The sequence below is a fragment of the Balaenoptera ricei genome, chromosome 3, assembly GCF_028023285.1.
Source record: "Balaenoptera ricei isolate mBalRic1 chromosome 3, mBalRic1.hap2, whole genome shotgun sequence".
NCBI lineage: Eukaryota > Metazoa > Chordata > Mammalia > Artiodactyla > Balaenopteridae > Balaenoptera > Balaenoptera ricei.
This window is the reverse complement of record NC_082641.1, coordinates 180079592-180091851: the sequence shown is the minus strand read 5'-3', so window position 1 is coordinate 180091851 and position 12260 is coordinate 180079592. Positions and strand designations below refer to the sequence as shown.

Genomic DNA, 12260 nt, shown 5'->3' with positions numbered 1-12260 from the left:
GACCAAGGACCCCATCCCTGGGACTGTGCAGGCAGGGCTGGGAAACATCTCTCCATGAGATCAGATGAGCTCAGTGGAGCAGAAGGAAGGGCTCCAGGCAATTCCCTGGCGGTCCAGTGGTTAGGACTTCATGCTTTCACTGCCGTGGCCCGGGTTCCATCCCAGGTTGGGGAACTAAGATCCCACGTGCTGCGTGGCGTGGCCAAAAACAAAAAAGAAAAAAAAAAAAAAAGAAGGGCTCTACGTCCAGTTCCCCCGACGGCAGGGGTCAGTGGCTCTGATCCGATTCTCAGGGAATGTGGACTCAAAAGGCTCAGAGACCCAGGCTGGACAAAGTCCTTCCAAATCTCCACGAGACGGCCAGGAGACAGGATGCAGCACTGTATCCGTGCTTTTTCCAAATGCTTTTATTACACGTGACAAAGATCATAGGTCCAGCTGTGCTCGCCCCACTCACGCTGGCGAGCCTTCAGTACGTGATCTGGTACACTGAGGCGTGGTCCCTGGACCCCGTGACGATCAGGTGGTTGCTGGGGGACACGTCGCAGCACATGATGGAGGACGTCTCGGGTACCTGGGAGAGTCGGGGAGCAGGGCGAGGGGGTTCACCCATCCTTGCCCTTAACATCTGCCCATCGATTCAAACGTGGTCCCTGGGTGTGGGGGGGGGGTCTCTGCATTTGGACCCCTGGGCTCAGCCCAATGAATGCCGCCCACCTGCCCCACCCCCGTACCTGGACCACCGTGGTCCCCATGGGCATGCTGAAGACGCTGACCAGGTTGTCCGTCCCCACGCTCACCCACCACTGGCCTGGGAGAAGGCAGAGGGGGGCCCGGTCATGGGGAAAGCTGGCAGCTGAGGGCTGGACCCCTGGGGATCTGGGAAACAGGGAGCCCCCCACCTCCCTCACACCCCTGTGGAGAGCATCACTCAGGGCGGTTCCTGCTGATGAAGGGCTTGGGGGGGTCAGGAAGGGTCAGAGAGGGCTAGGTGGAGTCAGTCTTAGTGAGGCAGGGCCCTGTGGGAGGCTGGGGACCACGGCGGACGCCCCGCCGCGATCCTGGCCACTCACCCAGCGGGGAGAACTTGAGACCGAGGATGGTGCCGTCCTTACACCCCACCATGTGCTTCTGGCCCCCGAGGCTGGGCTGCAGCCACTGCTGGCCGTTGGCTGTGCCCACCAGCACCCAGTCCTCCCAGGGGCTGGGGGACAGGCTCATTATCTGGGGAGAAGGCAGCAGGGAAACACTGTCCAGGTCCCAGCGGGGCCCGAGAGGTGGCAGGAGCACAGGGACCCATCCCGGGGGCCGACTGCCTGCCCGCTTCCTGGTTGTGAGACCCCCAAAAAGCAACTTCACATATCCGGCCTTGGCTGGCTCATCTGCAAAATGGGTGTGGTCCTCTCTACTTCATGGGATTATCACAGAGACTCAATGAAAATAGGAACCCCTGATACAGAGTACGAAAGCATCCAGTGTTATCTGGGCAACTGGGGAGGATGTAGCTAAGGACCCCTCTCTTCAGAGCACCACTGAGACTTGAGGTACCACTAACCCCTGCCCTTCCCGCCAGCGTCCACCTCCTTCAGTCCACAGCCCAGCTGCTACCTGGCCAAGCAGGCCCCATCCCAGCTGCACACCTGAGACTCGAACTGGTATTCCTGGGGCTCCCCAGTGGTCCTCAGGTCCCAGCACCGCAGGCAGGCGTCCAGACCCCCCGTCCAGATGTGCTGGTCTTTGACAGCGATGCTCTTGGCACCGTTCAGGTGACCCGGCAGGTCCCTGGCCAGGAGAGGCATCGGAAGGGAGGTCGGGGCTGAAACTCTAAGCTTTGGGCCCCCGAGGACACCCCTCGTCCAATCACACCCGGGTGACAGATGGGGAAACTGAGGAAGGCAAAAAGTACCACAACTGGGCTTCAAGGACCCAGCCAAGGTTTGAACCTGGGTCTTCAACTCTCAAATGCAAGAGTTCCTTAAGGAAAGGGGCTTTGGCCTTGAGACTGCTGGGTCCCTACTCAGGGGTCCAGGTGGGAAGGGGCTCTCAGGGTGACCCCGCCCACCCCTGGGCCACACCTGACCACGCTCTGGTTCCGCAGGTCCCAGATCCTGACGCTGCCATTGGTGAAGCCGGCAAAGGCCAGGTTGTCCTCAGGGCTGGCGGCCAGGGCCTGGCAGGTGAGGCCTGCACAGGGCAGCTCCACTCTCACGTACAGGGAAGGTGCCGTCAGGTCCCACAGGCTCACGCTGGTCAGGTTGTGGCCGCCCGTCAGCAGGGCCGTGCTGTTTGAGAACAGCAAGCAGGTGCGCAGGTAGGCCCCCTGGGTCTGGGGTGGGCAGAGCCTGGGGTGAGCTTCTTCCCCTGCAGGGTGGGGGGGCTCCCCCTGCTCCCACAAGCCCCGCCCCAGAGCCAGCCCTACCCTCACCTGTACGCGCAGGTAGCTCTCGGGAAACTTGGCCTCCACCACCTGGCCGACCAGGCTCCACACCTTGACGCCACCCCTGCCGCAGGTGAAGGCGTGCCGCGTGAAGCTGCTGACGGCCGTGGCCAGCACGGGTTCCCCATGTTCTAGCCTCCGCATCTTCTCCACTCTGTGTGGCACGGCCAGCTTCTTGGACTGCCAGGGCAAGGCATCAGGCCCATTCCACGTGTTTTCAAAGTCCTCAGGGTCCCAGCATCTTGGGAGAGGAGGCCTCAGGGTCACTAGCCTGCCTGTGAGCCTCTCTGCCCAGATCAGGGCACCTATCAAGCCCCAGAGGGGCTTCGTTCTTTTTCAGATTTGGGGTTCTCTCAGGCCTCATTTCTCCACGGCACTCTATATCCCCCCAGGTTCTACCCACACCCCTCCAAGTAGTCTCCTTCTCCTGCGACCAAACACTGCTCCCTTCTGCCTGACATGTTTTGCCCTATCCCAGCAAACTCCTACTCATCCTTCAAGGTCCTAACCCTTATGTCCCTTCCTCCAGGAAGCCTTCTCACCCCCACATCTGGGCTCCCTTAGCCTCAGACCACAAGGTTGGGACATACTTACATGGGCTTCAGAAATTGATAGGATTTTACGGCAAGCTCCTGCGGGTGGACGAGGTCACAGCTGAGCCACATCCTCCTCCCGCCCCAGCCCCCCCCCAGCCTTTGTGTGGGGTGCAGGGGTCTCACCTGGGCCACGCGGGAGAACACCCCCTCTCCTACAGTGCCCAGTCCTGTGCTTCCCTTTCGGGAGCCCTCAGAGGAGCTGGGGGAGGGCGTAGCTGGGCTGAGAACTGGGCAGAGACAAGAGTGGATCAGTGGCAGGCATGGCTCCCCTCCCCACCCCCCCAACCCGGGCGGGCTGCCCTCCTCCCACCAGGATTACCCAAAGTGTCCTTGGGGAGCAGTTTCACTCCCAAGTGTCGTGGTGCTGGCTCCTGGCTTTCCTGCCCACGGGAATTGGGGAGATCAGTTCAGACCAAAGGACCTGCCCAGGGTCGGTCTGAGAACTGGAACACGGTAGGCGGGCCCAGGCAGTGTGGACAGGACGCTCCAGCTGCCTGAAGTCCCGTCCAGGCGGAGCTGCAGACAGGCTCAGGTCCTCTGAGGGTACCCAAGGGCTGAGGGTGGGGGAGGCATGCCAATCCCACAGGCATCCAGAGGTCAAAGCCAGGGGGCCCAGCCAGGACAAAGCCCACCCTTCCGGGTACCCAGGATTCCAGTTACTTACCTGGCCTGGCGCCTGCTCTGTCGCTATGACGACAGAAGGGGATGAGGGGGAGAAGCCAGTTCAACCGGTGCTGCCCCTCCACGCGGCCTGATTGCCCACTTCCCCTCACCCTCAGGGAGACTCACTCCTGCGTCTCGGGCGCTCCCCCTGGTCCTGGGTCCCAGCAAAAATCTGCCAGAGCTGCTCTGTCAGAACATCCTGCCAAAACCGGGGCTCCGAGTCCCAGGACGGCCGCATGTCTAGCTGGTGGCCTGCGTCGTCGTCCACTCCGGGGGTCTGCTGGAGCCAGTCGGATGACCTCGTGGCCATGATGTCTTCGAAGTCTGGCCCCTGGAGACTGGAGGGCTGTGCGGTCTTGGCCTCTGGGTGCTGGGGGTCCTGGTTGGGCTGCTCACTGGGGAACGCCTGGTTTCCCTGGTGCTGTAAGCACAGGGTCGTGAGGGACACGAGGATGCACCCTTTGCCCCAAGCCTATCCCCACCCTACTCAAGGACCCAGGAACCTACCTCCTGCAGCTGGAAGCCCAGGGATTGGCCGCAGGTCTCCACTATCTGTAGGAAGTTTTCTGCCTGGAAGGGGAACATCATCCCAGCTAAAGCTTCATTAAAGGACAGCCCTGGGTGCGAATACCTTCCTACAAGCCAGTTTCCCTGTTCACAAAGTGAGGCTACACCGCCTCCCTTGAACGTTTTTGGGTGGATTCACAATCACTTAGCAAAAAGCAAGCTCTCGGTACCCAGAGGCCACCCTTGGCTGCAGGTGACAAAATTGAGCCCTAATGACCAGTCACCACTATAATATGGTCGCAAGTCAAGTCAGATCGGGGTTCCCATCCAGCTGCTTTTCTTGGGATGTTTGGAAACAAAAGCCTGAATGCCACCCCCTTGCTTAAAATGGCTTCAGGAAGCAAAGCCGTGTGTACGCATGTCCCCCTTATGGGGACGACATCTGAATCTGCTGAAACATTGCAAAGATCCTAAGACACCGATGGTTACCTCTTGGGGAGCAGGGCTGGCGATGGGGAAGTCAGGGGCCCTGGTGGGAGGGTCACTTATATTATTTTATATTTAAAGTCAAGCCATGTGGCTACTACCGATTCCAGATTTAAGTGAACGGTTTCTGTGGTCATGGAAGGCACCCTAAATTTTCTTTTTCTCCCTCCCAGCAGGCTGCCCATCTGTTCCTTTAGGACAGGCTCCCTCCTATGGCACGTCCTACTGCTTTTCTCAAGAGCATTTATCCGGCCCAGGTACCAGATTTGTTTTTAACCTCTCCTTCCTCAAGACTGTACCTCCCTGCACAGTGGCTACTGGCTGCAGGTCACTATTTAAATATAAAGTTAAGTTTAATTAAAAATGCAATCCCTCCTGTCCCACGGGCCACATTTCAAGTGCTCAACAGCCACGTGGGGCTGGGGGCTGCCAGAGTAGACGGCGAGGCACGAACCTAGAATGTGCCTGGCAGCCAGCTGAGGACACAGACCACGCAAGACACGAACTGCCAGTACTGCCAGGAATTCGCTGTGGGGAGACCCACCTTCTCGGCCCGATAAGGGGCTCTACGGGAATGTGCAGCTATATTTAGTCCAGATGGACTAAATACAGTGATATTAGGAATGTTCTAGACCCGCCAGCTAAGGTTGAATACTTGAAATGTGGACGGTGCCACTTGACTGCCAATTAAAGTGTAAATAGCCACGTGTGTCCCGTGGCTACCGTAGAGGGTGACATGGATTTAGTCTTTGGCCTCTGGCTTTGGAGGCAGTGCCGTGGGCCTTCCGAATGTACATGCCCCTCCATGGTGGATGCCAAGAAGCTGTCTGGCCCAGAGCGAATTCCAAAATCCTGGGGAAATATTGTGGTTCACAGAAAGAAATAATTGCTAAGGAACGTGGCATAAGCCCTGTGGCTGTCAGTTCTTTTGAACAGGCACCACTGGCGTTCCCATTCTGCAGATGAGAAAACTGAGGCTCAGAGCATCAAAGTCAATTTCCTAAAGTCAGGACACCTGGGGCCCAGCAGTGTTTACCTGCCTCCACTGGCAGCCTGGTCCCACCCCACGCCCCTCGCTGGTTGCGGGGGGGGGGGTGGCGGCGAGCAGGACCCCCTCCCTGAGCTCTGGGCGCTCCAGGTGGCTGCCTCCTAGGGTAGCCGGCGATGGATTCCCCAGCTGGGCCTCCCAGCAGCACGAGGCCCAGGGGAGCCTTCCCCAATTCTCCCCGGCTCGTTAATGTGCAATTTACTGGCACTTTAATGCACTCAGCATGAAAAGTGCTGCTCCCTTCTGCCTGCCTGCTGCTCCTCCCTGGGGAGAGCTGTGTGCAGGCGGGCTGGGGAGCCGGGGGCGTTGCCACTGCTGCTGCTGCTCAGGATTTTAAATACACAGCAAGGAGGCTGGGAGACGAGGAACAGGAAACAGGGGAGGGGGAGGTGGTCCCTGCGAAACCACAAGTCAGCTAGGGATCATCACCTGGGGCCTTCTGTTGGGGGAGGAGGGTGCTTACGGGCGACCCTCCTGGGTCCTCCTCATCCCCTTACGTCTTATTTATTTTTTTTTTTTCGGTAGCACCCCACGGCATGCAGAACTCCCCCGACCAGATATCGAACCTGTGTCCCTTGCAGTGGAAGTACGGAGTCCTAACCACTGGACCACCACGGAATTCCTCCCCTTACGTCTCGATACTCAGCACATGCTGTCAGTTTCCTGACACATCCACACTCTGACTGCTTCTCACCACCAAACCGGCTCAGTGACCAGCCTCCCACACCTGGATGGTCCAACTGGACCCCAACTCCTATCCTGGCCCCCAAATATCCATCCTCCCCAAAGCAGCACCAGAGGGCGCGCGTGAGCACCTGAGTCAGGCCCCGCCCCTCCTCTGCCCACAACCCTCCAGGGTCCCACCTCCCTGGGGGTAAAAGCCGGAGTACTCCCTGCGGCCCACAAGGCCCTGCACAACCTGCCCCGTCCTCTCCCTGCCCTCCCCTCCTCCCTCTCTCCCCCTCACTCACTCTGCTCCAGACACACGGGTCTCCTTGCTGTTCCTCCAATGAACCAGGCCTGGTCCTGCCCCAGGGCCTTTGCACGGGCTGTGTCCTCTGCCTGGTCTACTCCTCCTTCCAGACATCTACACTCCCTCTCTGATCTCCTTCAAGAGTTTGCCCAAATGTCACCTTCTCAGCGAGCCTTCCCTGACCACCCTGAATTGTAACCCATTTCCACCTTGGTTCCCCCCACGTCGCCTTGGGGCTGCTCAATTCCACTCCTGCCTTGCCCAGCCCTCACCATCTGACACTTCTGTTTACCAAGCTCCTCTCACCCCAAGGGCAGCGGTTTGTCTGTGTTCTCCTTTGCTATTTCCCTGGCGCCTACAACTGCACTTGGCAAGGAGGTGATGGATAAATATCTGTTGAATGAATAACCGTGTTCTGGTTGCTTCCTGCCCCACCCCACCCCCGCCTCTGGATCTGTCTTTCCCTGTTCCCTGAGCTACCCACCCCAGGCCCCGCTAAGTCGCAGACATGGCCCTGGCCCTCTGCCAGTCACATCTGGCACAGGCAGAAAGTCCTGCCAGCACCCAGGAGAAAGGGGCCAGGTGGCGGGAGGACAGGCGGGGTGGAAGCCATGCTCAGCCTGGGCAAGGCTCCCCGTGCTGGGAGCTGGGCCCCCAGTGCAGGCCTGTCCCTCCCCCCACCCCCGAGTGTGAGCCAGGCCCTTGGGAACCTCAGACACATGGAGACCGCATCCGGCCATGCCTGGCACATAACAGCCCCTTCCTAGCACAGGCAACGAACCTGCGATGTGCTGACAGGCCCCTGGCCTCCTCCAGGCACGCAGGGACCAGCGAGCAGGACCGGAGGGAAGAGGCTCAGGACCAGAGATGCACTCCTGAGATGTGGGGGACCCACGGACACCCTGGGGATTCTACTATGGGCCCCGCCCCCTCTGCCCCCAGCCCTCCAGGGCTCCCACCTCTCTCAGGGGGAAAAGCTCAAGTCCACCTCCATGGCGCACAAGGCCCAGTAGACCTGCCCTGTCCCCTCCCTGTCCTCACCACCCCCCTCTCTCCCCCTTTCCCCTGCCTTGCAAGGAGGGGCAGCCCTGCTCCAAGCTCCTGGTCACTCATTCACCTGCTTGCGATGTTCCTGGAGCCCCTGCCGGATCTCCTGCAACTGCAAAGGAACAACAGCGATCACACTGGGAGGTGGTCAATGGAAGTGGGCAGGAGTGCAGAACTGAATGCTGTGCATGTTTCTCCCCAGCTGTGTGACCCTGGGCAGGTCATGCTACCTCTCTGGTCCCTGCTCTCATCAAATGGGATACTGCCTACCATACTCAGAGTAGGAAGTAATTAGGGAGACCCCTGGTTTTCATTCTAGGTATGAAGTGGAGGTCAAAGAGGGGCACAACCTGCCCTTGCTCCCTCCCTGCCCTCCCCTCCTCCCTCTCTCTCCCTCGCTCACTCTGCTCCAGACACACAGGCTTCCTCGCTGTTCCTCCAACACACCAGGCCCGATCCTGCCCCAGGACCTTTGCATGGGCTGTGCCCTCTGCCTGAAACAGCCTTCCCTGTTCTCTCTAGGGTGGCAGGAACTCCTTATCTTCCATGTCTCACTGTGAACGTGAGACACAGTGAGACATGGTGTCACTGTGTCTCACGTTCAAGAAGCCCTTCCTGACTACCTTAGCTCAAAATCTTGACTCACTTTCACCGCTTCACCTTTTATTTTCTTTTAAGCACTTACATTTTGTGAATCTTGTTTCTCTATTTACTTATTTGTCTCTCTCCTTCACTTAGAGCTGCCGGGTCCTATGGGGTAGCCACTAGTCAAATGTGGCTCTTTAACTTTCAGTCAATTAAAATTCAGCTCCTTACAGGAGCTCAGTAGCCACATGTGGCTGGTGGGTGCCATATTGGACCCTGTTGATAGAGAACATTCCTATCTTTATGGAAAGTTCCAGAAGACAGCACACACTAGAACATACATTCCTGAAGGGCAGGGACTCCCATCACGTGCTGTACCCCTAACTCATCAACTGTGGGCTGAAGAATCTTCTCCTTAATTTAAATACAGAATTACTTGTTTTCACAGCAAGGTTTTTATTAATTAAGAAAAACTCACATGAAGTTGGTGCTCACTGGGTTAACTCACTTGCCTAAAATAAGCAAAGTAGAGGAGAGGGTGCCCCCAAACCCGGATCCTGAGGCCAAACTCAACAGCCTTTCCAGGAGGCTCCTGAGGGGCTACCTGGTGGTGGTGGGGAGAGTAGGGGCGGGGCGGGGCGGGGCGGGGCGGGGCTTCCCAGAGAGGGCGGGGCTTCCCGGGCCGGGGCTCACCAAGTAGTAAGCGCTGTCCATCTGTGTCGTCAAGTGAGTGGGGAACCTGCCAGGGAAGACAAACCCGCTGCAAGAGGAGGCCTCAAGACCCTTCCCCAGAATGAGCCCTGCCCCCAGCCCCCCCCAGCAGGGCAGTTCCAGCAAGTGAGCTAGTCCCTTCCAGGTGCCACATTGAAGAAGGCGCCAAGACGAATATGATTTTAATGCGGTATTTTTAAAAACATAATTGAATGCAAGCAAATTCACACTGAACAACAACAAAATCAAAAATTTAAATGAAAGCCAGGATTGGTATTACTGGTTTTCCTTTCCTTTTGCTTCAGCCCTCAATATGGCTCCTCCCCCCCTCCCCGCCCCCCATCAGCACTGGTCGTGTCTTTTGGGCCATGGAGACAAGGATGGGATTCTTTCCCTCGGTGGGACTTAGGGCCCCAGCGGGGCCTCCAGCCCCCGAGAATCGCCCTCACCTGGGGAAGTGCTGCTTGAGCTGATCCAGGGCGTCCTGATAGTTCTGGGCTGGAAGGCCGGCCTCAGGATGAGCCTGGAGAGGTCGAAGGAGGCATGAAGAAAACCCACAGCCTCCCCGTATCCCTGCCGTTAGGTCATCAGCCCCAAAGAGGGTGAGGTAGGGCCTCCTGAGACCTGAAGGTAATTTGCTTTCTCTCTTATTACTTAAGTACCCGCAGGGTATCTTCCTTCTTGATTTTTGGCCTAAAGTTGAAAATATTTACTTTCTGGCCCTTTACAGAAGCTTGCCCGCCCCTGGCCTAAACTGTTAGAAATGGTTTTCCCTGGGAAGTAATGGCGGGTGGGGAGGCACAGAGAGGGACTTTTGCTTGTAAAATATTAACTGAGTAGGTGATGTAGCCCTATGTTTTATCACCTGGGTAATAATAAGTTTAAAAAGAAAGTGCCTTAAAGTATGATGGGTTACTGTCGCCAGCTGAAGGCCTGGCCAGCCGGCCCATGTCCGTCCCTCAGGAGCAGGAGAACAAGATTTGAGCCTCTTGCCCCCTCCCCCAGGGGCTAATGCCTCACCATCCTTTGAGGGTGCCCGTGCGGGCTGAGATGGCCCCAAGAAGTCAGTCTTCAGGCTGGAGTCACAAGGACTTTAGCCAGGGACTCTAAAAGTAAAGAGGAGATGGCAGATCATGAGCGCAGAAGGCTGGGCAGTGGCAGAGGACAGAACTAGCCCCAACACACCCTCGGCCTCCAGCACCACCCACCTTGGTCTTCACTCCTCCAGGACTCAGTCCCGGGCCCCCAAACCCCTCCCTGACTGCCAGCACCCCACTGCATTCCCTACATTCTCTGTTCTTTCATTCATCACTCTCTGGTGTTTCCAGGTGTTCTTATTAGTGGTGGGGACCCCCTGGGGCCTCACCCTATGAGGTGGGGGGCACCGTATGGTGCCAAACATACTCCCTGACAGGAGCAGTCAGGGCTGGAGGTACCCCAGAGAAAGATATCAAAGCTCAACCTTAGTTTTGAGACAATTTCCTAAAGCACGGGAGAACATCATTTGGAAAGGGGTTTTGAAGGATGAAGAAGAGTTGACCAGGAGAATTAGGAGAAATTTCTCAGACAGGAGGAAAGAGACGTCTCTCTACCCCCAATCATTCCTGCGGCACCAAGCCCCTTCTTTACTTCGCTTCTGCCCCTCAGCTCCCCTCTAGGCTCCTCCCCAGCCCAGGGACCATGGGGTCCTCCAGGAGACTAGCAGGCCTACCCGCCTCCCTTAGGATGGTGGCCCAGGAGGAACGAGGAGGAAGCCGCGGGGTCAGCCAAGTTCAGGCCGACAGGAAGCACGTCCCCCCATCCCCGGGGGCCAATTGACCCATCGGGCCCCGCCCCGGCCCCGCCCCGGCCCCGCCCCGCCGCCACCTGCAACGCGAAGCTTGTCAGTGAACTAGCAGCAGCTGCACGTGGGCTCGGGCTCCGCGGGCGGCCGCTGGCGGTGCCGACCAATCGCGAGGCCGCTTGCCCACGTGGGCCGCGGTCGCCGTCGGTGATTGGTCGGCTCTCCCCAGCCTCTGGCCGGGCTGTCAATCAGCGCGCGGGGCGCCGCCGCTTAACCCTTGCGGTCCCGCTGCGGGGAAGGGCAGCGTGCAGAGTCGCAGGCAGGTTGGGATCCAGGCAGGGATGAGGATATTTAGAAGGGCAAGGGGCTTGGAGTCAGAGGGTGCAACTTGAGGAGGGACTGGGCGGTGTGTATTTGCCTTGTTTGGTGAGAAGCCCTGTCAATTTTTCTTCTTGCCCAGGAGTGGCTCATGGCTGGGGGTGGGGATGGGGGGAGTCTTCTGCACTCTCACTCCAATCCTTAGATCTGGACTAAGAACCTTTTCCTCAATTTTAAATAACGTGCAATGCAAACGGAGCTCCAGTCCCCTTTCTTGGGGAAAACTCAACGGCTCCTTGGCTCCTTTTTATCCAGGCTTCCTAGGAGCCAAGCCCGGGGCTGTGCATCTTATCAGCGAATTTTCCCAGCTACCCTTCAAGCCCAGGGACCGAGACTCTGAGAAATCTGAGAACAAAAAGCCGGAACTGCAAAGCCTTGAGGCTGGTACAGTTTTTCCAGGTTCAAGGCCAAGGAGGGAAGCATAGTGCCTACTCTAGGCTTGGGGTGACCTCAGAGATAAGTGGTGGGGTGTATGTGGAGGGATTCAGGAGTCCTGTTTTGGTGTGAAATGCCTGCTTGAGATGGGAAGTGGTCAGTCCAGAGTCTGGGGGTGAGAGGTCAACTTTGTACCTACCCCAGAACATTTGCGCTGGCTGTTCCTTCCTGGGCCAGGGAGAGTCTGTCCCCTGACTGCCACTGGATGAATCCCTCACCTTCGGCTCTGGCTCAGAGGTTACCAGCTCAGGGAGGCCTCCATCCCCCCTTATTTTTCTCCAAATCTGGTTTCTATTGGAGCTAATTTTGTAATCTCCATGGCCCTATACCCTGCTGTGTTCAAAATTCACCGAATGCTGACGGGATTCTCCCACTTGCTTGCACCTGGTCACAGGCACCTGGGTGGGTATGCTGGCTCGGGATCCACGCAAACCAGAGCACTCCCTCTTTCCCCCCACCCAAGTCTGTGCTTTGTCACGGGGGGAGGATGGACGGAAACAGGTGACTGAGGGTTCAGATCTTTGGATGCGTAGCCCCCAGAGGTTATGATGTAAACACACAAATTGGGTTTTGTGGCTTGTCTATGGAGGACAAAGTGAGGGCTGCCACGT

The 12260-nt window shown here is 57.8% G+C and overlaps 1 protein-coding gene across 1 annotated transcript; it reads right to left on the bottom strand.

The window, feature by feature from the left end:
- Positions 1-388: 388 nt before the first annotated feature.
- Positions 389-10824, bottom strand: TLE6 (TLE family member 6, subcortical maternal complex member). Its single transcript, XM_059919896.1, has 17 exons — positions 10765-10824; positions 10074-10159; positions 9503-9576; positions 9036-9081; positions 7828-7869; positions 4204-4266; positions 3823-4117; positions 3698-3720; positions 3353-3413; positions 3157-3260; positions 3032-3069; positions 2426-2678; positions 2076-2326; positions 1641-1782; positions 1074-1224; positions 735-811; positions 389-574 (listed from the first exon to the last, which is right to left on the bottom strand). The coding sequence occupies exons 2-17, from the start codon at positions 10074-10076 to the stop codon at positions 470-472; spliced, it is 1728 nt and encodes a 575-aa protein (XP_059775879.1). The 5' UTR covers positions 10077-10159; positions 10765-10824; the 3' UTR covers positions 389-469.
- Between the last annotated feature and the right edge of the window lie 1436 nt (positions 10825-12260).